The 25,816-nt window shown below is 38.5% G+C and overlaps 1 protein-coding gene across 1 annotated transcript; it reads left to right on the top strand.

Moving 5' to 3' along the window:
- The first annotated feature begins 7,361 nt into the window (after nucleotides 1–7,361).
- LOC111875948 (putative disease resistance protein RGA4) lies at nucleotides 7,362–10,715 on the top strand. Its single transcript, XM_023872474.3, has one exon. It carries the CDS (start codon nucleotides 7,408–7,410, stop codon nucleotides 10,261–10,263), a length of 2,856 nt encoding a protein of 951 aa, XP_023728242.1. The 5' UTR covers nucleotides 7,362–7,407; the 3' UTR covers nucleotides 10,264–10,715.
- Nucleotides 10,716–25,816: the final 15,101 nt, after the last annotated feature.

Here is a 25,816-nt window from a genome sequence, read left to right as displayed (position 1 = left end):
GTCGTGATTTGTCATATAGTAATCCTTAACGAATTAAATATACGAATCGGGAAGTGATTGAAGAACCAAGTCAACAACAAGCTCCTTTGGGAAAATGACACCCACATTCACAATCTGTCAATGTGCAACTTCCACGTTTAGAACATGTGCATACACAGAGTTTCCATCTAAGTGTTTGCATTCCAACAGGGATTAAGTAACCTTGTACTTTTCAAGTTGACAAAAACTTGGGTTAGGGAGAATCACTGGAGGACGTGGAGGAAGAGAAGTATGACTTCCAGTTCCATCAATGCATGAAGAAGGGATTGATCTTTCACCTCGATCGACACGTGGAATATCATCTTTATGAGGAAAGCTTTTTCCAAAGGATTGAGTAAGACTATAGTTGTCAGAACTAGACATCTACAAAGGGAGAATTCAAGTTAGTTGATTTAATCCTCAATATAACACCCAAATGAAATATTAAGGCTAGGACCCAACACAATAATTCACAATTCGGAAGAGGGATGCCTAATCCAATTGCAAATTATTTGAAGGTAGGTAAATGACGATCTACCAATTTCACCACGAAAACGAAATTTTGACGAATTAGGTTTTAAATGAAATTCCAAGATATTTTTGAGATTCATTGAACTTTTCAATGGCATGTTTAATCTCGATTATGCCCTTCAAGTTTGTGACTGGGATACCAAGGATCACAAACAAGGTGTGAATATCCATGTAAATTATCTTGGTACTCTCGATGTCATTTATCATCTAACTAATGTGCCGGTTAACCACATACGCTCCATTGATCAACAATAATTTATGAGCTACCAATTGCCATCATTCATTAGTCCCATATTAGTGTGCTGGTTAACTACACACGCTCCACTAACGACCCATAAGGTACAATGTGCAATTTCATAGGTTAGCATCAAATTCACATTTTTCCTAAAGTAACTAAGATTGGGAATTTATAAAGGCGTTTAGCTAATTTATAATTCATTATACTTTTAATGAGGATTTAGAGTCCTATCCTACTCGTTTGGCTAATAATCCTCCACTAGTCAAGAGTGTGGTGGGTAAGAGTGGACACCCAATGACGGTCATTTTACAGGATGCTTCTATAAACACCCCTTATAGTCCAGCTTCGTGAATGAGGCCTACTAATGGTAAGACTAACTTTTCTTATATATATATATATATATATATATATATATATATATATATATATATATATATATATATATAGACTTTTAATGTTATATAGTATAAGGATGTATTTTAAACTTTTAAAATACTAAGTGGTTTAATCCTTTAATAAATTAGACTTTTAATTTAATTAAATTTAAACCATATTATTGTGGATTTATTAATTTTCTCTATTAATTAAACACTTAAATTAGTTTTTAATAAAATCCATGAGGGTGTAATTTTAAACTGTTTTGTAACGTCCATAAAAATCATGCCAAATTTAAACTTTTAAAAACATTTCAAAAACATTAATCATTACAAAACTTTTTTTCAATATAGCATAATATCAGAGTATCCCAGAAACAAAGTCATAAACATGAGGAGTTGTACGACCACGCCTTTGCCTTCCCATGATCATGTAATGTACCGAAAACAAAAACTGAAACTGTAAGCCCAAAGCTTGGTGCTTTCCCCCAAAATACCGATACACAACAAATAGCACATATACAAATAACAACATATATTGGTTCCACAACTTTATAGACTGGATTACTCCTGGGCCCACTGTGTGAGTCCGGCTTGCCTTCCGGGCCCACATCTCACATCTAGATTGCCTTTGAGCCCACAGTATGAGTCTGGTATGCCCTACCCGACCCTCAGCTCGTATCTGGAATGCTCCCGAGCCCACAGTACGAGTATGGCATGCCCTACTCGGCCCTCAGCTTGTATCTGGAATGCTCCCAAGTCCTCTATATGAGTTTGGCATGCCCCGCCCGACTCTCAACTCATATCTAGAATACTCTAAGGTTTGTTGGCTATCGCACAGAGCAGTACAACCTCAACCTAACCCACATAATATGTCGACATATAACATAACTAATGGACATACATATAATCACATAATAATACAGGTAGTCCCACATATCTACCAAACTAACATATCAACTAGCATGCATAACTAACTCATACTCGACCTACTACTAACTGCTAGGTTATCTTATCCAATGGACCGGCATTGGTGCTTTCGACCCCTTAGTATGGTGAGGATAACTCACCTCTCAACTGTCAAATCGAAGTGATAAACTCAAACTTTCGAAACACGACCACAAACTTCACCACCTATATTTACCATAAGACCATTTCCATAAATTTCCAATTTACCAAAATACCCCAGAAGTCAACTAGTCATTCCATGGTCAAATTTAAAGTCAATGGTCAAGGTCAACAGTCCATGTTGGCCCAACTCATCGAGTGCAGCTTACTGACTTGTCGAGTCCTTCCAGAACTCGAGAAGTCGTGAATCCCCCTAGTTGATTCGTCGAGTTTCCTTGCAACTTTCCGAATCCATGCATGTTCAAACGTCGGGAAAACCCTGGCTGACTCGCCGAGTCGTCCTACTGACTCGTCGAGTTCATGCAGAAATCCTTGTGTGGCAATCTTCATCGGACTCGCCAAGTTGGCCAAGAACTCGTCGAGTCCCTTCAGTCATTTCTCCATTCAGATGCTTTTAAGCCACCCCAAAGCTCCATATTGTAGATCAAGCTTCCCAAGGCATGTTTATTATGTAAAGTTGCAAACTTTACGTGCATGCAAGGCTCTAAAGGCTTAGAATGTCAAATCCAAGCTTATAATGGGGTTTAACTCAAAAGGGAAGGTTCATAATTGCTAAAGCTGGAGACTTTATATCTATAGAGATCAATATAAGCTCAGATCTGAAGTTACAACTTCAAATCCTAGCCCATACCCAAAAATGGTTAATATACATGCTAGAAAAGCCCTAATCTTAAACATAAAGAGATCTAGAAGGAGGGAAGGTGAAGGTAACGACTTGTTACCTTCAAACTGATGCCAATAAGCAGAAGAGTCAGATCCACTAGCTCCTCTTTGCACCAATCCTCTTATACTTCAAATCTTCTTCTTGCAAATCACCTTCCAAGCTCGAAAATCACCAAAATGGAGTGCACACACGAATTAGGGTTTTAGAGCTCAAGGGGACGGTGAGGGGAGGCCAAGGGAGGCTAATGATCCTTTAAATAGGGTGTGAAACCCCGAAAATTAGGGTTTCATCCTTCAGCTCCAACTCGTCGAGTTAGTCACTTAAGCCACGTGACCAAATCCATTCCTAATTAACGAGTCAGGGCATCCGACTCGTCGAGTCAACTTTTCAAGATGAAAAATAAAGCTGTAAAATAAATACATGAGAGTCGGGGAGTTACATGTTTAAAATACTAGGGTTTAACCATTTAAATTTCCAAAAATCAAAACTTTTAATTTCAAATTCAAACTATAAAATCAAAGGGTGTATTTTAAAACTTTTCAAAATTGCTAGGTTAATCTTTGAATCAAAATACTCTTATATTATCCAAATTTAACCGAATCCTTTAATTTTGATAAGGATATCATGTTAACTATCAGAAAAATTGATTTTAGGCAATAAAAACGAGTTATGGTAATTATCCAAATCAAAAAAATCAAAATTTTAGGTAACAGACGAGTCAACTCGTCGAGTTGGGCTCTGAACTCGTCGAGTTCATCATGGACTCGTCGAGTTCTTATGTCAGACAGCTAAAAACGATTTTTAATCACTTTGGACAGTTCACTCTTACACTAATTCAATTGAAAAACATCCTAGGCTCTGATACCACTGATGGGTTTTAAGCATATCTACATTCCTATGTGATCATGCAAGCCTAATTGCTTTGGATCTAAGTTTTTCTCTATTGAATCATACAAATACGAACACCAAAGCAATAAATCTAGATCTAGTATATACAATTTCGAAATTCACATATATATTAGTGTTAGAAGATTACCACACTTGTTATATTTTAATAACAAGAACAATCATTGCTTGATCTTGACTTCTGAAAGCCTAGTGCCCTAAGTGTTGCACCTCTAATGGAGTCACAAACACTCAATGCAAAGGATGAGTAGGAGAGATGAGGAAATCGGCTAGGGTTCTCTTAGAATGCATAGGGGGCCAAAATTTCTTAGGTTAAAAGGGTTTATATATGGCTAGGTTGCTTAACCTTTAAGCTGGACTTGAATAAGGAAACCCTAGTTCCTAACTTAAGCCTAAAGCAACCCATGGACCTCCTTAATGAGCCCTTGGACGAAATCTTATGAGGTCACCCATAAATTTCGTCCACTCTACTTACAAGGAGCCCCAAGCCCAATTTTACAACTATCAATGAATTGCAAAACAACCCATCCATTATTAATCAATTCCTTTAATCCCAAAATCAATATCAAATTAATTTCTGATTAATTACTAATTAATAATATGATTTCCAAATAATATATTAATAAAATCATTCTGAGTACCAATTTATTATTCAAATAATAAATCCTACTCTCTCTACCCATTAGTCATCCTGTCAAGTTGCATGTGTGAAGGCAACCCAAAAGGACCATGCTACATATCAAATCAAGTACATACCAATTATAGTTATGGGCTTAGACACCTAAATCCAACATTATGTGCTTATATGCTTACCGGGTAGGGCCCGATGACCATTCTATATGCTATTTATCTTCGTGATTATTGCATGTGTTGTGTGTTTATATGTATATTGGGCGGGGTCCGATGAGTCACATATCTGTATAGCAAGTGGGGCCTGATGCCGGGAAGGGTCCGATGACAGGTGGGGCCCATTACATGTTTATTATGTATGATATGTGATATTTTGGGAAACTCACTAATCTTTGTGCTTATGGTTTTCAGTTTATGTTTCAAGTCCTTCTGATTCGAAGGGTAAGAGCCCGGGATGATGCAGTGCACACACCACCTCATTCCGCATTTTATATTTACTTTGATGTTTATGATGTATTTGATACACTTTGTTCCTCTATGGTTTTCATGATGATGTTTTGGATAATAATTTTATTAATTTAAAAATGAAATTTTTTGGTATTAATTTTGGGATGTTACAGTTTTCGTGAGGGTGAAAAGGGAGGTGATGGAGGCTGACGGTGGGCAAACCCTAGCCATCACATCCCTTAAATAAGGCTCAAAACCTGAAAATTTAAGGTTTGCATCCTGACAATCGCCACGTCGTGGCCAAGCCCTCGCTACGTTTTGGTGCATCCTTCATCATGCCATGGCCCTCAAAATTTATAATTTTTGATCATTTTAATTGTTAAAAACGTAAGAGAAAGTTTACCTGGAACTGGATGTTACATAATTGATAAAAAGTAGTTGTTAAAAACTAAAAGTTTGTATTATTCAAATAATATTTTAACTTAATTAACATATAAAGATAAATTTAATGAGTAAAAGTCTCAATGTTATTAAGATACATTCCATTGAATATTAATTTATATCAAACCTAACTTATAAAGCTTCGCAAACAATATGCATTTTTACTTGCACCATACGCATTTGAGACTCGACAAAGTTTTGAACTTTCAACCTAATAATTTATTTTAGAAATTTAAGCATGTTATTAAATATTAAATCTATAATCATATTTACGGATGATTCTTGGAATTATCAATATAATATTCTTAAAATGTTAAATGTAAAACTTAAATTGACATGTCAAATTAAGTAAAACATCCAAAACTATTTATTATAATAATTGATTTTTTTCCAAAATAAGTAGTGTTTAAACTAATTAACAATAATAATAAATAAAAATAACTTAAAGTTATAAATTATATTATGTTACCTTACGACTAATGGTTGTATTTTAAATAATCGTTATGATAGAAATTAAAAAAAAATGGTTAAATAAGTAATTTATAAATTAATTAATCAGAATGTTAAAAGTAACACTAAATCAATAACCATATTTAGTTTTATTCGTACCCAACATGAGTAACGACTATTAAATGATATGATATATTGGTTTTAATAAATGTTATAATATAGTTCAAAATAATTTTTGTATATCAAGTTAGTGTAAGAAATTATTATTTCATAGTTAATATCAATAACATAATTATTTTCGACATGTATTCGTCAAATTTTAACTATATAGTTTTATTTTGCACAACACGTAGATGTCCGCTTAGTACATAATATAATAGGTGGGGTAGTGTGTATGTATAAACATTTCATTTTTATTTTACCATTAATAATTCATATAAATGTATATTAAAAGTATTTAGAATATCAAGAACACAAAAAGATGAGTTATCAGATAATTTACTTAAAGAGAGAAAATATACAATAAAGAACACTTGGGTTGGGAGAGATAATTCCCACATTTTCTCTAACTAGACAAAGACTACATGTTTGGTGGATACAAAAACTAATGATCATCCCCCTCTATTTATAGAGTAAAAGCCAATTCACAAAATATAAATATTCTAAAATAATTATCACTCATAATTTGTAAAAGATTTCTATGTTTTAGCATTATTATTTAAGTTATTGTGATTTAGAATGTCTATCTAATAATAATAATAATAATAATAATAATAATAATAATAATAATAATAATAATGTATAAATCAAATAATTTAAATAATACTAATAAAAGAAAAAAACAACAAAAGACTGAAAAAGACAATAAAAAATTAAATATAGGATACAATTAGTAACAAATATATATCAAATAACCTACAAAATTAATAAAAATTTACAAATTTAACTAAATACCTTAATGATCTATTAATTTTAAAAAATAACCTAAAAAATCGATTTTTTTCGAAAATAGTCAATGAAATTGGAGGTGGTTATGCCACCATAACCACCTCCGATTTCTTATGCTCGATTTTGTTTTTTATGTACATGTTGATTTTCTGTGATGTACTTATCAAGTCGACATGTGAAAATTGATTTTGAGTTATAGTTGATAAAATTTCTTAAAGTTGAAAGAGTGAAAATAAGGGTTATACCTTTTTAAGGTTTTATACTTCCGGCCCATTAGTTTAAAATGGATCCATTTCGTAGCCCAATATAGCGACAGTTGGGAAGCTGCTGAAACTTAATCACATATGATTTAGTTGGCTATTTTCTGAAAATGTTATTTTTAGCTGTTTAGTAAAAAGTTATTAAGCATTTTAACTAAATTTTTTAAATTACTTCAAAACTAATATCGAATATGTAATAGTTTTCTTTTTTCTTTAATCAATGGGTCTATTCTTCATACCCCTTTATTGTGAGTTCTGACTTGTGGTTACGTTTTCGAATATCCCCCCCCCCCCCCCCCCCCCCCCCCTCTCTGGCTTTCGCATATTTCACCTTAATTCTATCATCTCTCTCACACACACACACCAGTGAAAATGGCCGACGCTTTAGTTACTGTTGTTGCCGAGGCGATTCTGAAAAAGGTGGCATCCATAGCCGCCAGCGAAATCGGCATTGTTTGGGGTTACAAAGAGAAGTTGCACACACTTGAAGTGACCTTGAAAATGATCCGTGCCAAGTTACAGGATGCAGAGAATGAAAAAGGTCAAAAACATGGGGTGATGGAGTGGCTGAAACAGCTAAAAGATGTTGTTGGTGAAGCTGATGATGTGATGGATGAGGTTCACTACGAAATGTTGAGGCGTGAGGTAAAGAATAGCGATCAGGTGGGAATAAAGGTACCCTCTCTTCCAAGCTTGAAAAAGGTTTTATTTCGTAGAGAAATGGGTCATAAGATCAAAAACATTAACGAAAAGTTGTCTCAAATCAATAAGGATGCAAACGAATTGGGACTACAAAATGAACAGCCTGGCCCTGTTGTTCAATATCGTCCATATCCCGAGACTGTCCCAAATTTAGAGGAATTCAAAATTGTTGGGAGGGAGGATGATGAAGAGCGCATCATACACCTTCTAACCGAGTCAAGGAAAGAAGAAAAGCTTACGATTGTTCCCATTGTGGGAATGGGCGGGATGGGAAAGACCACTCTGGCTAAGTCCATCTTCAATAATCCAAAAATCCAGCAACATTTTGATGTTAAAGCTTGGCTGTGTGTGTCGGTTAAGGCTGACATCAACACACTTCTTGCAAAGATTTATGAATCTCTTGCACGAGAGAAACCGAAGTCGGAAACTATGGTCAATTTAATTAGCTATCTTGAAGAGAAATTGGGCTCAAAAAGGTATTTACTAGTCCTGGATGACGTTTGGGATGAAGAGAGATCACACTGGGAAGAATTTAAGAGGCATATGATGATGATAAAGTCTAAAATTGGAAGTGGCGTTATTGTCACTACCCGAAAACTTGACATAGGAACAAAGGCTATGACAATGGATTCATGTCCTTTAAAAGGTCTTTCTGATGATCATTGCTGGAATATCTTTAAAGAGAGGGCCTTTCTAGCAGGACAATCACCACCACCCGAATTGGAGAAGATAGGGCATGATATTGTGAAAAAGTGTCGTGGTTTGCCTTTGCTGGTAAAGGTAGTAGGAGGGGTGTTGCAAAATTACAACGACCCAAAGAAGTGGTTGGCGATCAGAAATAGCAAAGTTTGGGATCTAGAAGATGAAACGGAGAGAGTTCAAAAGAGTTTGGAACTTAGCTTAGATAATCTGCCTAGACGTTCTATCGCCAAACAATGTTTTGCATCTTGTTCTATCTTTAAGAAAGATAAGGTGATGAAAAGGGAAGAACTGGTCCAACTTTGGATGGCTTTAGGGTTGGTTCAAGCAGATGAGGAAAAAAACAAGGAGATGGAGGATGTCGGAAATGATATTTTTCAAAATTTGGTCAACAATTCATTGTTCCAAGTTGTTGATAGGGATGAGTACGGTCACATCACTCGTTGTAGCATGCATGATCTGGTGCATGATCTTTCATTATCACTTTCCAATCTTGAAAGCAAATGTCTGGTGGGTGTGATGAAAGATGACTTTTGCCGAGAAAATACCAACGTTTTCTTTCTCATTGAAAGGAGAATGATGGCTAGAACATGGGCTACATTCTTCTTTAGGAGTGAAGTTGAAAAGAATGTTTCATTTCAACGATACAAGTGCATGCGTATTCTAAAACTCAAAAGATCTGGAATAAAGAAGATAGACGATTCAATTGGAGGGTTGATGCATCTCAGGTATCTTGATTTGTCATATACGGATATCCGTGTTCTTCCTGATTCTATTGGTAAATTATACCACTTGCAAACTCTGAAGTTGCAAAATTGCTATTACCTTAACAAGTTTCCAGAATCCATGAGAAATTTGATAAGCCTGCGATATTGCAAGTCTTTTAGAAGCATTCCCAAGAATATATTGGGACAATTGACTTCTCTTAGAACATTAGTGCCTAATTCCTTCAGTTTGCTTAAAAATGAGGGACGCGGTATTAAAGAGCTAAGCCGGTTAAAACACCTCAGTGGAAAGCTCTGTATTTTCAATCTAGAAAATATTAGTAGCAAAGAGGATGCAGTCATGGCAGATTTATCTGGAAAAAAAAGTTTAAACGAGATTGAATTCAGTTGGAGTAGCAATCGAGGTGCTGACAGAAACAAGGATGTATTGGAAGGCTTGCAACCACCAAGAGATGTGAAAATATTGAGAATTGACTATTTTTGTGGTGATAATTTTCCAGATTGGGTAATGAAGATGGCAATCCATATTGAAGGGAAATGGATGCCTCTTGACAAGCTTGTGTCAATCAAATTATCTGACTGTAGGAGCTGCCTCTCTCTTCCGATGCTTGAGAACCTGCCACATCTTTGGGATCTTGTGTTGGAGCATATGGACAGCTTGACATGCTTAAGGAGTTCCGATGTTACTGGATCAGCGAAGCATTTGTCTCCATCATTGAGATGGCTCCGACTAGATGGTATGAAAAGACTGGAAAAGTGGATAGATGGAGCACCCAACAGCTCAAAAATGATATCTCCTGTCCTCGAGAAGTTGGAGATTTTTTATTGCCCAAAGATTATCGTGTTAGATGAATGCCATCCCCATCCTCTTGTGTCCTTAAGGATATGGTACTGCACAGGTCTGGAGTACATTAAGAGCATACAAGGCCTCACATCTCTTGAATCTTTAGTAATCGGCAGCTGTCCAAGTCTTTCGGTAATAGCCAATTTTCCCAACGAGTGTCATTCTTTGAAGACTTTGCGAATTGCCAATTGCGACAAACTGGCTTCCTTGCCACATGAAATGTTTGAGAGATTAGGATCATTGGGAGTCAATTCCTGAAGAAATACAGCACCTCACTTCACTGACTAGGTTAATCATAAGAGAATTTGGAACACGAAAACTGCCCATGTGGTTAACCAACATGTCATCTATTCGTGACATGAGTTTCGTTAGGTGCAAGTGCCTAACTAAAGAAAAGGTAAGACGGGGAGCACTGTGGGAAGCAACTAATGTCAAACTAGATTAAAAAGATGTATAAAAGTCCAACTGATGGTGTATCACTCATTCCTCCTCTGCCTCAATAATAAACTCTCTTTTCACTTTCTGAATCATATGTTGTAGGGTTCACCTCGATGGCTTGGTCCTTTTGGAATAAGGTACTCTGTCTCTAGTCATAGTCAAACTCACATAAATCCACCTGCCAATAACCATGTCACTAATATATGACTGTTTGTATGCTATGGATTCAATAAACAAACTCTGTTACATTAAAAAAAAATGCTTACAAAATAGAGCTGGTTTGTATATAAAAACAAACACTAGTAAATTTCAATCTCAATTTGAATATAAACAACTAAGAGCATAAGCGAGAATATATTGCATTTGGAAACATAATGATACCTTATAAATTACTTTTTATCTATTATTTTTTATAATTGTCATATGACATTTTATACTCTTATGTAAATAATTATGAAAAATATATTGCATTTGGAAACATAATCATATCAGATCAGGATCAATGTTTATAATTCTTAAATGATATTAGGCTGTGGTTTCCTTCTTTAATCTTAGCTTGCTCTTGCCTTACAACTCCAGCCTTCTGCAAGATAACAAATTATTACAATTGCTATGAGTGCTCAAATAAAAATTATACATTTTAGCAATTTACGAAGCCATGTTTCAAGTTATTACAATTTTATGCAACCAATTTGGTAAACTGAAGCATATCACTGATTTCAATATGAAAAATGGCTGTACAGATGGGTAAAAAAAATCAATTTTTATTGCATACATTAGAAAAAAGATGCAACTGCACTACAAAAATAAGTGTTTAACTATCATATTAAGACCAATAAGAAAAAAAAAAATCATCCGAAATAGGCATCACTGAAAAGCCATATTCTAGCAACAGTTTGGCATTGATTCAAACTTTAAAACTGCAAACTGAGAGTTAAGTTACCTTTATCATTGCCAGCATCATCTTGATCCTGTCAAAGTCGTCAAGTGAGTGCGGCTACAAGAACCTATCAATCAATAAAGAGAACTTCATAACAAGCATTCTAGACATGGTTCTTCCATATAAACAAACCCATATACCTAAAAATTAAACATAATCTGTTACTTATTAGCACATTTCTTAAGTATCCTGCTACTAATTTGAACATGGTAAAGATCAAATAACTAAATTAATCTAGCTCTGTAAAATTCAAAATGTTGGGATTTTGCTAGAGACAAAGCGCCTAAAATGAAACATGTATTTTTTGGAAAGAAGGGTCTCCCCTAACAAGGCAGTTCCGGCCTAAAAATGAAACATGGTTGCAACACCGAAGTACAAATTTCCTCCCTGAGTCATAAATTTACCCTTACCTCAACAAATATAAAACTGAACATAATCATGTGAAAATACGAATTACGGCTTAACACTATAATGAAATCACACAAGACAGAGGTATATGGTGTAAGAAGGAAATCTAATCATGCATATTTAAAAATAAATAAATAAAAATCACATCATTCAACTCCGAAATACCTTCACTCTCAATCACGAAATTAGACTCCCAAAATCAGTCACGACATCCAAATGTCAAGTAAAATTGGGAGCAGGGAGAAAGGTCTTACATGATTCTCGATGAAATCTGAAGATGAAAATGAACAATGTCTAACACATTTTTTTCGATGCTCAAATGCCTTATCTGCCTTGATATCGATTTCATTTGATTTCAGTACCCTTCTTTTAGAGGCAGCTCTCATTCGCGAGTCTGCTGGACTAACCTTCAATAAATCAAAACAAAATTCATAACGAAAACCTAGAACTAGAATATCAAATCACAAATTGGTTGCCGGCGGTGAACGCAGCACAAAGGATGAGATGGAGGATTTGGGGAATGATATTTTTCAAATTTTGGTCAGCAATTCATTGTTCCAAGATGTTGAAAGGGACGAGTATGGTCACATCACTCATTGTAGTATGCATGATCTGGTGCATGATCTTTTGTTATCACTTTCGAAACATGAAAACTTACGTCTGAAGGGTGTGAAGAATGATGACATTGCTTGTATTCCCCAGGTTAAGCATCTCATTTTTTACCAATTATATCATGAATTAGAAGGCAAGATTTGTAAGTTCATTGAAAGGGATACAGTGGCTAGAACTTTGCGCACATTGTTCATCGAGGGTGAAGTCGAGAAGAATTTTTCATTTGAACGATTCAAGTGCATGAGAATCTTAAAACTCAAAGGATACCATATAAATAAGTTACACGATTCAATTGTAGAGTTGGTGCATCTCAGGTATCTTGATTTTTCATATACGGAGATCCATGTTCTTCCAGAATCTATTGGTAACTTATATGTAACATCCTGAATTTCAGAAGTACGATTTAAGAGTTTAAAGTGTAATTTCGAAGAAGGGACTCGACGAGTAGGTACGCTTACTCGCTGAGTCGGAGCGTGTTTGGATCGCGAATTAAGTCACCAACTCGCCGAGTCGGAAGCTGGACTCGACGAGTTGGTTCTGGGATGAGAAAAACCAAAATCTTAGGGTTTGTACCCTATTTAAAGGATTTAATGTCCTCCCCTCAGCTCCCTTAGCCCCCTTTGAGATCCAGTAAACCCTAGCTCGTGTGTATAAGGCCATTGGAGGGAGATTGAAGCTTTGAGAGGTGTTCTAGTGGAAGAAACTTGAAGATCAAAAGGGTTTGCATCAAGAAAGTAGTGTAGATCCAAAATCTACTGCAGTTTTGGGCACATCTTGGAGGTAATGAGCTGTTACCTTTCCTTTGTTGCTTCTAGATTTATTCTTGAATGAGATTTGGGGCCATTTTGGTATGATTGAGGTCCACTTCGGGTTTGGAGTCCATATCTGAGGTTGCTACTTCAGATCTGGACTTGCATTGGTCTAGAAAGTCATAAAGCATCAGTTATTGAATTGTTGGTGAAGCCCTTTTGTCTAAAACCCAAGCCCTAGTGTGTTTTGGGCCTATATCTCTTTGGTTTCATGTAAAGTTTGCAACTTTATGTGAAGGATAGATTGTAGAAGGGTGGATCTACGGATTGGAGCCTCAGCATGGCTCGAAAAGCCTATGAATGGATTGAGAACTGAAGAGACTCGGCGAGTCACATGGGTGTACTCGACGAGTTGTATGAACACGTACATGGAGTCGACGAGTTGGAAGAACAACGCGGCGAGTTTGTTGAAGATTGCCTTAGACTCGGCGAGTCTGTTCTTGGACTCTGCGAGTCAGGTTGCAGAACCCCAACCTCTTTTGGTTAAATCCTTGGATTAGTGAGTCGGTTGGCGACTCAGTGAGTTGGACAGGATGGGACTCAAGGATCGTTGGACTCGGCGAGTCTTGGGGCGACTCGGTAAGTTAAGTTGTTTCATGAGAGTTTTCTAGGTAAGGGAACTCGGCGAGTCGACGGGGGACTCGGCGAGTAGAGTCAACCAGGAAGGTTGACTTTGACTGAGGACTTTGACCTTGACCAAGAGTTGACCAGTTTGACTGTGACAACCGTCAAATTCTGGTCAAGTCAAAGTCAAATAAAGTCAACAAGTCAGACCGGTCACCTCAGTTAACCATTGTATACTAGGGTTTACGTTATGTAATTTCTAAACAACTCGCTATTCTAATGAGAGATCATAAATTGAAAATTTCATACATCTAGATTTCCTTAACCAAAAACTGTGGTAAGTAACGAACCAAACCGATAAAACAATGTTGCATACTCATTGGGAGTGTGTAAGATCCTTAAACATGGCTTAATGGGGTTTACGGACCTTGCGTTGCGAAGCCGGACACTCACAAATGTCACACACGAAACCTCTCTCAATCGTTTTCACTCTATCTCTCTTTATCGAGAATCTCTCCAAGAATGAGGAATCTCTCCCAAATCTCTCTTTGTATGAGAAATCTCTCCAAGTATGTGAAATCTCTCCCAAATCTCTCTCAAAAGTTCCCGTAACTTTTTGAAAGTCTTTCGGGCCATCCTGACCCTTAACCGGGTCAAAAACCGCTTAAAACGGGGTAAAAACGGATAAAAAGGACTTAAGGACCCGAAACCCCTCTTAAGGATCCGAACCCTCTTAAGGACCCGAAACCCCTCTTAGGAACCGAACTTGTCAGAAGTGAACTTGTCAGAAGCGAAAGCATCAGAAGCGAAGGCATCAGAAGCGAACCCTCCCTTCGGACCGAACCTCGCATAAGGGACCGAACCCTCCCCTTCGGATCGAACCTTCGGTCCATTTTGCATCTTACTCCTTTCGCTCCATTTCGCCTTCGGCCCATGATCAGAAGGGACCAAACCTCGGCCAGGACCGAGAGGTCTCGCAGGGAAGCCCATTTATTCCTGGTTTTCGACTACGACTTCATTTTAGCTTCGTTTTTCATCGTTTTAACGTGGGATTTTCACCCAAAATTTTATTTTAACATATAAGGCCCCCTAATTATTGATTAATCATGTTTTTGGGAATAAAACCTTATCCAAGAAGAGTGGGTGAAGTACAAAGGTTGAGTGTTGACTTTTCTTTGTATTATGACACAAGCAACCCCCATACCCACTCCATGAATAACCCACACTCCTCCCTACCATACCTTGTCACTTCCTTGTACTTTTTACCTCTATCACAAGTTATTCCCACGTTTTTAGAGCTGGTCACTCAACCTCTCTCCTCATTTTCTTTCACTTGCTCTCATTTCACCAAAAATCAAACACAACTTATCTCTCAAACTCTTTCTCTCTATTTCAAGACTCCAAGGCTGATCTTCAAGCTTTATTCTTCTCTTGGTAAGTATAATTCATCCTCCTTGTGATTATTGCACTTCATTCTACTCAAATCATTGATTGCTTACACAAACTCCATCACTTTGATGTTAGATTCTCGAAAATCTTCAAGGCATCTTCAAGTGTTCTTGAGTTGATCACTTCTATTCTTCAACAATCATCTACTGAAATCACATCAGGTGAGTTCATACCCCTGTATTTTCATGATTTTTTAAGTTTTTAGGGTGGGAATACAAGTTAAAACACCAAGAACATAACTAAACTTTTCTAACAGCTTTTATCAGAAAAGTTGGACTCCATTCACAGACTGTTTTGGACAACTTAAACATTTTAGTTTTCAAAACTGTTTTAGGTGCAAGTAGTTCCAGTTCGTAGCTTTAAAATGACTACTTGCACATATCCACACGATTTTTCTACAATTGATGGTGATTTTTACAAAACAGCCTATCTTTTCAAACACAAATCCGGATCAGTCTGTGAATATGAGCATTTTAATACGAGTTAAAAACTTCCAAAAATCATGATAAAAATTATGAGTAAACTAGACACATTTTAGGAACTCTCAGAATTTATGGATTCAGTTTTCGACTTCGTATGATTTTTCTATGATCTTTCTAAAACAGTGCAGAAAGGTTAAGAATTAGTTAACAGCTTATAACTTTCAAAACACTTTGTAACATGTTGAGCAAGGTTTTAAATCTTTGATGACTTCATATATTACATGTATTTCTTGTAGTGGTATAATTATATAATAGAAAATACTCACTGAATTGTAAGAATCCTCCATCATTACCATTAGTACAAAACAAAGCAAGATAAACATAGCTATATTGTGCTATACATTCGACTTACATAGAAAAGGGTTCTTATACACCACAAATAAACTTACTAAACTATAATATGTATAGTTAGGTTGCATGTACATTTCAAACATTTTGAAAAACTATAATAGGTATAGTTTATGATCATTTACATTACAAAAGGTTTTCACACGAAAAGGGGTACAAACACAAAGTACCGGTTTTATACGAAAAGGGGTACAGATACAAAGTACCGGTTTTATACAAAAAGGGGTACAGATACAAAGTACCAGATTTTCATACAAAAAGGGGTACAGATACAAAGTACCAGGTTTTCATACGAAAAGGGGTACAAATACAAAGAACCAGGTTTTCATACAAAAAGGGGTACAGATACAAAGTACTAGGTTTTCATACGAAAAGGGGTACAGATACAAAGAGGTGGTTTTCATACGAAAAGGGGTACAGATACAAAGAGGAGGTTTTCATACGAAAAGGGGTACAGATACAAAGAGGAGGTTTTCATACGAAAAGGGGTACAAATACAAAGTACCGGTTTTTATACAAAAAGGTTATAAATACAAAGTACCAGTTTTTTATACAAAAAGAGGTACAAATACAAAGTACCGGTTTTTATACAAAAAGGGTACAAATACAAAGTACCAGGTTCACATAAAATAGTTATTATGATATTAAAACTATATTTCATTTAGAATTGTTAGACTTCAGCTATAATCGATGAGCATATATGCTAGAGTCGTATAAGAATTTAGTCTTGATCGGCTTAGAATTGGTGAGCCCGCCTCATCTCCTGTTCCTCGTTGGGTTGTGGACCCAGGGCAGACCCACTATATTCAACGGTTTATCTAACTTAAATCTTATATAACTTATATACGATGGACAATTATAGGAGAAATCTACGGGTCTTTCTAGGGTTCATTATCATATCATATAACAATATTCTTTTCACACTTAACTAAGAAAATATTGGATTTTCTGGAAATCAAACTCTATCGATTTTATAAGGAAAACGGTTTCTTCCTCAAACAAAACTCTTATGAACTCACCAACTTAATTGTTGACACTTTTTCAAAACTACTTGTATTCTTGGGAAATCAGTGAAACAGGAAAATTTCAGCGCTTTGAGGATGGGACGTTAAATCGTCAACAATTTATTTTGTCATCATAATGTAATTGATTTTGAAACATGTAAACATATACTTTGGTGTAACTTTTTCAATTATATTTATGATGGTTGTATTTACTTTGAGCACTATTATACACGTTGTTGTGATACTGTACATGAAGTCCGCCACCCCCGGACGTTTCCGCCATCCTTGGTTCGGGGGTGTGACAGATTGGTACCAGAGCATTGTTTATAGTGAACTAAGTATATCGAACCACATAAGATATACAAACTATACATGCATTGGGACTAAAGTCTCTGATTTAAAGTTTTCAAAACAATTATACTTTTAGAAATAAATAATTTCCTATTAAAAGTATACATGCATGCATACATACTAAGGTCAGCATCATTCTAGAACAAAACAAAAGTAATGATTGTTGGATATCACAGGTAAGCTCGAGGATGTATGGTCAGTCTTGGGGGTGGCATAGCCTGATCAACTATGCTGTTCCGAGGAGTGATTAGCACATGCCCAAGAATGGTTTTGATATGGCAACAAGTCTAAAAACTTACCAACACTACCACAATGAGAACATTAGAACCAAACATAAAATTTAAAATACTATAGGAGTATTTTGTAATATCATAACTTATATGAAAACTAAATAGATCTTAATAATAGATCAATAGTCACTAAGTGGATACTCTAAAGTTATATATAACTTAGAAATCATAGACTTAGAATTTGTGGTCATTGCCTTACTTCCTTTTCCTTGTTTGGATGTGGACTGAGGGTAGGATCACTTATTCGAAGGTCTATCATATCTTGTTATATGTAATTAGTATGCACTATGTCATTTTAGAAGTAACTAATAAGGATCACCCCTATAAGTAATTAATTATAGAATTAGACGCCTAGTAATTATCTCTTCCACTCCTATTCTCGCACGTACAACATAGCAAGATCCTACTTACCAAACGACCCCTATTTTTCCAACCCGAGAAAATGTGGATGGTTATGAGGAGAATCAGAAGCGGTAATCAACCCTCCATGCATAACAAGGGTTCCCGCGAACCGTTTCGACTACATCGAACTCGTGCCCCGTTGGGCAACCATGAGCAAGGGTTGAAGTCGACAGCAATGACAGCAACCACCATGTGGAGACCAACGAGGGTGCTATGAACCCAACCACGGGGGACCGACTGACAGGGCCCTCCCAGCAAAGACCCGGCAGATCGCGAACATCGAGGATTTAAAACAGGGAGACTGCAAACCAAGTTTGAAAGTTGCACGCTACTACAGACCCTATCGTCTCATGTACCCGAGACTCGGAATTAGACTACTATTCCCGAGACCAACTCTCTTTTTAGGACCTTATCACCGCTCATGAAGAGGAAAGAGTGTAACAGGATAGACACACGACATTCAAAGAGAGGATGATTGCAGCCAAACGTCGATTGGCAAAGCTGCAAGATGCATCGACCTCGCCTCAGGCATCACAAGAAATGGATCGTCATGAGTAGAGTTCATACCGCTTACAAGACCTGGTAAATTAGGATCATGAGTATGCGTTGGTGCTACTCTATTCTAGGCGTAAGCATGACACTGCAAATTAAGTGGTCATAATAATTGAGAAGATTGAGTTGTTATAAAAACTTTTCCTTGCATAGAGGTGAGACATACCTGCAATTAGGTCAAAAATTTCTCTGAAACCAAAATCTCTAGAATCATATTAACAAAATGGGTTTACGGCAGATCCATCAGACTCAAGGGTCTATTAAGTCTTAATCATACCACTAAGCATACATCAAATAGTCGTAAGAAAGGCCTAGCTTGGATCAAATTTCAAGGTTTCACTTGGATACAAAACCTACTAAGCTCATGAAATTCATTCATATGGACTTCCTTTATGAATTACATGCAAGACATTCTTAAATCGGAGCATAATACAGAAAAATCTAGTTCAATAACAACCGACTTGTCTTTACTATTGGGAACTTACCATCTGATCATTTTTTTTTGCAAACTTATGACAGAACTATGCCACCAAGGAAAAGACCCAGACCTTCCGGCAGCACAGCACCACCACCTCTAACGCCACCTCCATAGTTTGATCCCGCAATGTTCCAAGCTGCAGTAACAGCAGCCGTGGCAGCTGCAATGTCACAAATTGGTACAAATGTTACTGGTGGTGCTGGATCTGGAGCCACAAACTCTAACCACGGGGACAGTACAGGACGCACAAAGTAACGCACTTACAAGGACTTCACAAATGGCAAACCCGATTCTTTCAATGGAAGCGGGGGCGTCATCGCACTAATGCAATGGTTCGAGAGAACCGAAGCAGTCTTCAAAATTTGTGCTTGCCCCGAAGCGAGCAAAGTCAAGTACGCGGCATTCACCTTCATCGGAAGAGCTCTCACTTGGTGGAACGGCAGAGTTAAGTCACTTACGCTTGCAGTGGCTAACTCGTTAAGTTGGGAGGACTTAAAGAAGATGATGCTGAAAGAATATTGCTCAAGAGGCGAAGTGAAAAAGCTAGAGCAAGAACTATGGAATCTCAAAATGACAGGCTCCGACCTTACAACTTACACCAACCGATTCTGTGATCTAGCACTCCTTTGTCCCGCTATGGTCACCCCGGAAGACAAAAAGTTGGAGCGATACCTTTGGGGATTGTCCCCAAAAATTCAAGATAGCGTGTTGGCCTTAAGACCAACTACCTTCAACAGCGCCAAGGAGTTGGCACAACAACTCATCGACCATCATGCCAGCCATGACACTACGACAACCACCCTTAACCAAGCAAGAGGAGGGAACAACAAAAGAAAGTTTTGGGACAACAAGAAGGACCCACCAGCCCAAGACTTTGCTAAGAAGCAACAGATTATTGCTGTTCATGCTGCCACGACCCTCACCACGCCAACTCCCATAAAACAATATGCTGGAACCCTTCTGAAATGCAACAAGTGTAACTTCCATCACATTGGGGCTTGCCGATAGATGTATTGCAACAATTGCGACAAAGAGGGGCACATTATCCGTTTCTTTAAGGCACCAACACGACCCATCAACCAGGTCCCTGGCTTTGGAGTAAGCCCAACCTATTACAAGTGTGGAGCAACGGGACACTTTAAAAAGGACTGCCCAAGAGAAAGAAATGCCAGTGATGGTGGAAGGGTGCTTGCGATCACCGAAGGAGAGACCACCCCGGAACTGCCCGCAAATATCAGTACGTGTTTCTAACATCGACGTTTAAATTCTAAATTTCTTTATATGCTAAATCTAGCATCAATTAAAGTATATCGACCATGAATCTCAAGAACACGGCAAAACTCAAATAAGTCTTATCACGTATATAAAAACACAAGGCTTTTACTAGTGAGTTTATAATGGCTAGTGTAAACATTATGGTCATATATCATTATGATTCTATGGACTTAGAATGCGTGATTCCACCTCATTCCTTGTTCCTTGTTTGGTTGTGGGCTTAAGGCGGGGTCACCCATCCGAATGCCCTTGCAATCTTAATGATATGCGACAAGTATACACCAAGCGGTTATAAAGGAACTGGTAGGATTTATAATACAAATTTCGTCACAATTTGTGAAACATTCGTAATGATGAAACTCGCTAACTACGTTATAAAGTATTCATAGTAGTAATGCCAAGGATTAAACAGAGAGCATAAACAATGTCACACCCCCGAACCAGACGGCGGAAACGTCCGAGGGCTGTTGTGACTTAATTGAATACCATAACATGGAATATGTATGAAACATAACATCATTCGTCACCATGCATTAATATAATACAACCGGTAAAGTTTACATTGAGTACATTGTTTTAACATTACATTCCCAAAAACAAATTGTCTGATTCATAAATAAACAAACTGCAAGTCATCACTGAGTACGTTTCCTTTAATTCACTTGTTACCTGAGAATACAAGTATTTTGAAAAACGTCAACATATGAAATGTTGGTGAGTTCATAAGCGGTATTTGAAAAAGCAACGTGTTGTATTATTTTGAAAACCACCAGAAAATCCGATATTTTCTGAAAAGAGTTTCTGAAAAAGTTTGTGAAGATCCATAAGTATGCTTGTTTATTTCTATAATTGTAAAAGTGTTCGTTGAACTTGTGTACATTTCGAAACTGTATGTATTGAAAAACCCTAGGAAAACCCGATGTTTTCCTAACACTTTGAATTCCATGTAGTTGTTGTGCATTCGTGGCATGTGAGGTCATTGATTCCAGGCGACGTCGGATTATTGCGCATTGTGAATTATTATAAACACGCGTTACGCAAACGACCAGTTTACAATTATACAAACGATCCCGTGGGTGTCGTCCGTACTATTCACGTAATCCAACCGCCCTGACTTCTTGTAGTCCCGCATCCGAAGAGAAAGAGGGCACGAAGACCTCGGTAACTCCACTAGCCGGTTGGGGATAAAAAAAATGTACGAAGGGTCCTTGACCCACTCGCATGTGAATAACCGACTTTACTAGCAGTACCAAAGGACCCTTGGGGACCAATAGTAAAAAGCCATTGAAAGTCCTTTTACGCTGTGTTGGATCATGTAAGACCCAACAACTCGTAAGGTTGGAGTCTTCGGGCCTAAAGATCAGGTCATCGGGCTAGCTAGGCCCAACAAACAAGATTTTACACTTTTGGGCCCAAAGGTGGTGCGTAGACATCTGTGCACTCTCACGTGTGTATTGAATTACCAAATGTTTTCGTGTATGAGTCGAGTTATCGTCGTGTTAGTAGTTTCGGATTGTTATTGATTCGAGACCGAATCAATTCGTTTAACAACGATTTTTGGTATTGTTGTGTATTGTATTACGTCGATAGTCGCGGTGCCAATGTTTGATCACAACGGATGTATTGAATTAACATTTCAGCTTTTCTGTTACAGCCCCTCTTTTTGTTGCGAATTTACTTTTTCAACCCTTTATATTAAAAAATTACCGGTTTGGTCCTTAAACCATTTTTCTTGACATTTTAACACCAAAACTTATTGAAATTGATATTTTTCAGCATATTTTTAGTTGAAAACAGTTTGAGTCCTTGAAAATTCGGTTTTCTCGGTTATAACCCCTCTTTTTCAAGGCGAGACTTTTAACAGTACTCGATCTCCGAATTGAAATTCTAAGGGCTTTCGCCGCTTATCGGGATAGCTCTTTTGTCGGTCGCGCGACGCTTGCAATTGAGCTCTGATTTGAATGATCTTTTCCGTGGTTTCACGAATGATCTCCGGCCCCGTAAGCGCCTGATCCGACGTGAGTGCTTTTGCTAGCTGGGTGTCACCTACTTCAGCCCAACATAACGGTGATCTACACTTACGCCCGTACAATGCTTCGAAAGGAGCGACCTTAATGCTTGAATGATAACTGTTGTTATATGAGAGCTCGATTAAAGGTAGGTGGGTATCCCAAGACTTCCCAAAGTCTATCACGCATGCGCGGAGCATGTCTTCGAGCGTTTGGATGGTTCGCTCGCTTTGACCATCCGTTTGTGGATGATAAGCGGTGCTCATGTCGAGGTTTGTTCCCATCGCCTTATGAAGTGATTGCCAAAATCGTGAAGTGGACCTACTGTCCCTATCCAAGATGATAGATACTGGTATTCCGTGGAGTCTCACGATCTCTCGAATGTACAAACGTGTCAATCTTTCCATCTTGTAGGATTCTTTTATAGGTAGGAAATGGGCAGACTTCGTCAGTCGGTCGACTATTACCCATATGGTGTCCAGTCCGTCCGACGTCTTGGGTAGTTTGGTCACGAAATCCATAGAAATCCCTTCCCATTTCCACTCAGGGATTACCGGTTGCTGTAACAATCCTGAGGGTTTCTGGTACTCCACCTTTACCTTGGCGCACGTAAAGCACTTACTAACGTAGGTCGCAATTTCCGTCTTCATGTTAGGCCACCAATAGTGTTGTTTAATGTCCAAATACATCTTGTCTGAACCGGGATGAATGGAGTATCGTGTCTTGTGGGCTTCCTTCATAACAACCTCCCTAAATCCTCCGATTTTTGGGACCCAAATTCGGTTCATGAAGTAGTATACTCCATTCTCCCTTGTCTCTAGGTTCTTTTCCATTCCGTGCAGTGCTTCACTTGCTTTATTTTCCGTCTTCATGGCCTCCGACTGGACCACTGCAATTTGAGTGGTCAGGTGAGATTGAATGGTTATTGAGAGAGTTCTTGCACGACGATTAGAGTACTCCTTCCGACTTAATGCGTCAGCCACCACGTTGGCCTTGCCTGGGTGGTACTTGATCTCGCACTCATAATCGTTTAGCAATTCAACCCATCTTCGTTGCCTCATGTTCAGCTCCTTCTGGTTCAAGATGTGTTGGAGACTCTTGTGATCCGTGAAGACGGTGCACTTCGTACCGTAAAGGTAATGCCTCCAAATCTTTAGGGCAAAGACTACAGCTCCCAACTCTAGGTCATGGGTCGTATAGTTTACTTCATATGTCTTTAGTTGGCGGGATGCGTATGCTATCACCCTTCCACGTTGCATGAGAACGCAACCTAAGCCCTGATTTGACGCGTCACAGTAGACTACAAAATCTTCCGTTCCTTCAGGTAGAGATAGTACAGGAGCGCTACAGAGAGCTTGTTTCAAGGTCCGAAACGCAATCTCTTGTTTGTCTGTCCATTTGAATGGTATGCCCTTTTGCGTAAGCGAGGTAAGTGGCTTGGCGATCTTAGAGAAGTTTTGAATGAATCTCCTATAGTAGCCCGCTAGGCCTAAGAACTGACGAATTTCTGTGGGCGTCGTCGGGGTTGCCCATCCTTCAACAGCTTTGACCTTAGAGGGATCCACATGAATTCCATCTTGGCTAACTACGTGACCTAGGAAGTTCACACTCCGGAGCCAGAACTCACACTTGGAGAGTTTGGCGTAAAGCTTTTCCGATCGTAGAGTTTCTAGGACTTGTCGGAGATGTTGGCCATGCTCTTCTTTGCTTCGAGAATAGACGAGGATGTCATCGATAAAAACAATGACAAAGTTGTCGAGGAACGGTCGACAGATTCGATTCATTAGGTCCATAAATGCGGCAGGGGCATTCGTCAGACCGAAGGGCATTACGACAAATTCATAATGTCCGTAGCGAGTTTGGAAAGCGGTTTTTGGGATATCCTCTTCCCGGACTTTGAGTTGGTGGTATCCGGACCGTAGATCTATTTTTGAAAAATAACTAGCTCCTTGGAGCTGGTCGAATAGATCATCGATTCGTGGGAGTGGGTAGCGATTTTTAACAGTGAGTTTATTTAACTCTCTGTAATCGATGCACATTCTAAAAGATCCGTCCTTCTTTTTGACAAAGAGCACCGGAGCTCCCCATGGCGAGTAACTAGGTCGGATAAATCCCTTGTCCAGAAGCTCACTGAGTTGGCTAGACAATTCCTGCATTTCAGCAGGAGCCAGCCGGTAGGGTGATTTAGCGAGAGGAGTTGCTCCTGGAACGAGGTCGATTCGGAACTCAACCTGTCTCTCTGGGGGTACTCTCGGAAGATCTTCAGGAAACACGTCTGTAAATTCACACGCTACCGGAATATCTTGAATGTTAGTCTCTTCCCTGGTTTTATCCACTATGTGAGCTAGAAATGCCGAATCCTTCTTTCGTAGGTGCTTTTATGCCTTAATGCACGAGATGAGGCGAAGGTTCATGCTGGGTTTGTCTCCGTAAATTACTAGGGTTTCGTGATTTGGGAGACGAAGACGAACGGCCTTCTCGTGGCACATAATTTCAGCATGGTGGGGGCTTAACCAATCCATGCCGATGATTACGTCGAAACTCCTAATTGATACAGGCATTAGGTCTATTCGAAAGACGTGTTGGTTAAGGGTTAGGGTACATCCGATGTAGATTTCCCCAGTGGATTCGGTCTTCCCATTGGCCATTTCCACCGTATAGGTTTCATTTAGCTTTTGGGGTTGTTGTCTTAGTAAATGCTTAAACTTATCACTTACGAAACTTCGCTCCGCTCCGGTGTCAAATAGGATGCATGCATAAGTGTGATTTAGGAGAAACGTACCGGTCACAACTGTGGGGTCCTGAACCGCCTCTCCTTGGCCCATGGTCAGCATCCTTCATGTTCCTCTGTTCCCGGGATTGTTGTTGCTAGGGCAGTCTCGGCGGAAGTGCCCAGTCCTCCCACACCCGAAGCAGGTGTGGCTAGGCCCTGCATTATTGCCGCTGGCATTGGTGTTGTTGTTGCGATAGTTGTTGTTGTTTCCTAGATTTTGGTTCTGGGGAGGGTAAGTCCTGCAGTACCTCGCAGTGTCTCCCCTTCGATTGCAACTGGTGCACTGAAACTCTTTGCATTCTCCATGGTGATGGAAACCGCACTTGTTGCACTTGGGAAGATTACCAGAATAAGGTTTGAAGCATTTGAAGCAGCTGAGGCTGGAGCATGTGGGGTGGCTGGAATCGGTGCAGTGGCAGCATTAACCGCCACTATCTGCTGCTTTTTAGAGTTTTTGGGGCCCTGACGTCCCTTCCTCTTGTTGTTCTTCCCTTTCTTGCCATCACCTTCCTTTTTGCCCTCAGTCTCTGCTGGCTTCTCACCCTTCTTGGTGTTATGGTCATACAACTTCTTCGCCAATCTCTTCGCGCTGTCAAATGTTTCCGGGTTTGCAGCTATTACGTTTCC

This window comes from Lactuca sativa, chromosome 2 (assembly GCF_002870075.4).
Source record: "Lactuca sativa cultivar Salinas chromosome 2, Lsat_Salinas_v11, whole genome shotgun sequence".
Classification (NCBI taxonomy): domain Eukaryota; kingdom Viridiplantae; phylum Streptophyta; class Magnoliopsida; order Asterales; family Asteraceae; genus Lactuca; species Lactuca sativa.
Note: the sequence above shows the minus strand (reverse complement) of the source record. Positions and strands in the feature narration are given on the sequence as shown.

What these genes read in the sequence shown, in the direction of transcription:
- LOC111875948 (XM_023872474.3), top strand. Translation starts at nt 7,408, where the DNA reads ATGGCCGACGCTTTAGTTACTGTTGTTGCCGAGGCGATTCTGAAAAAG.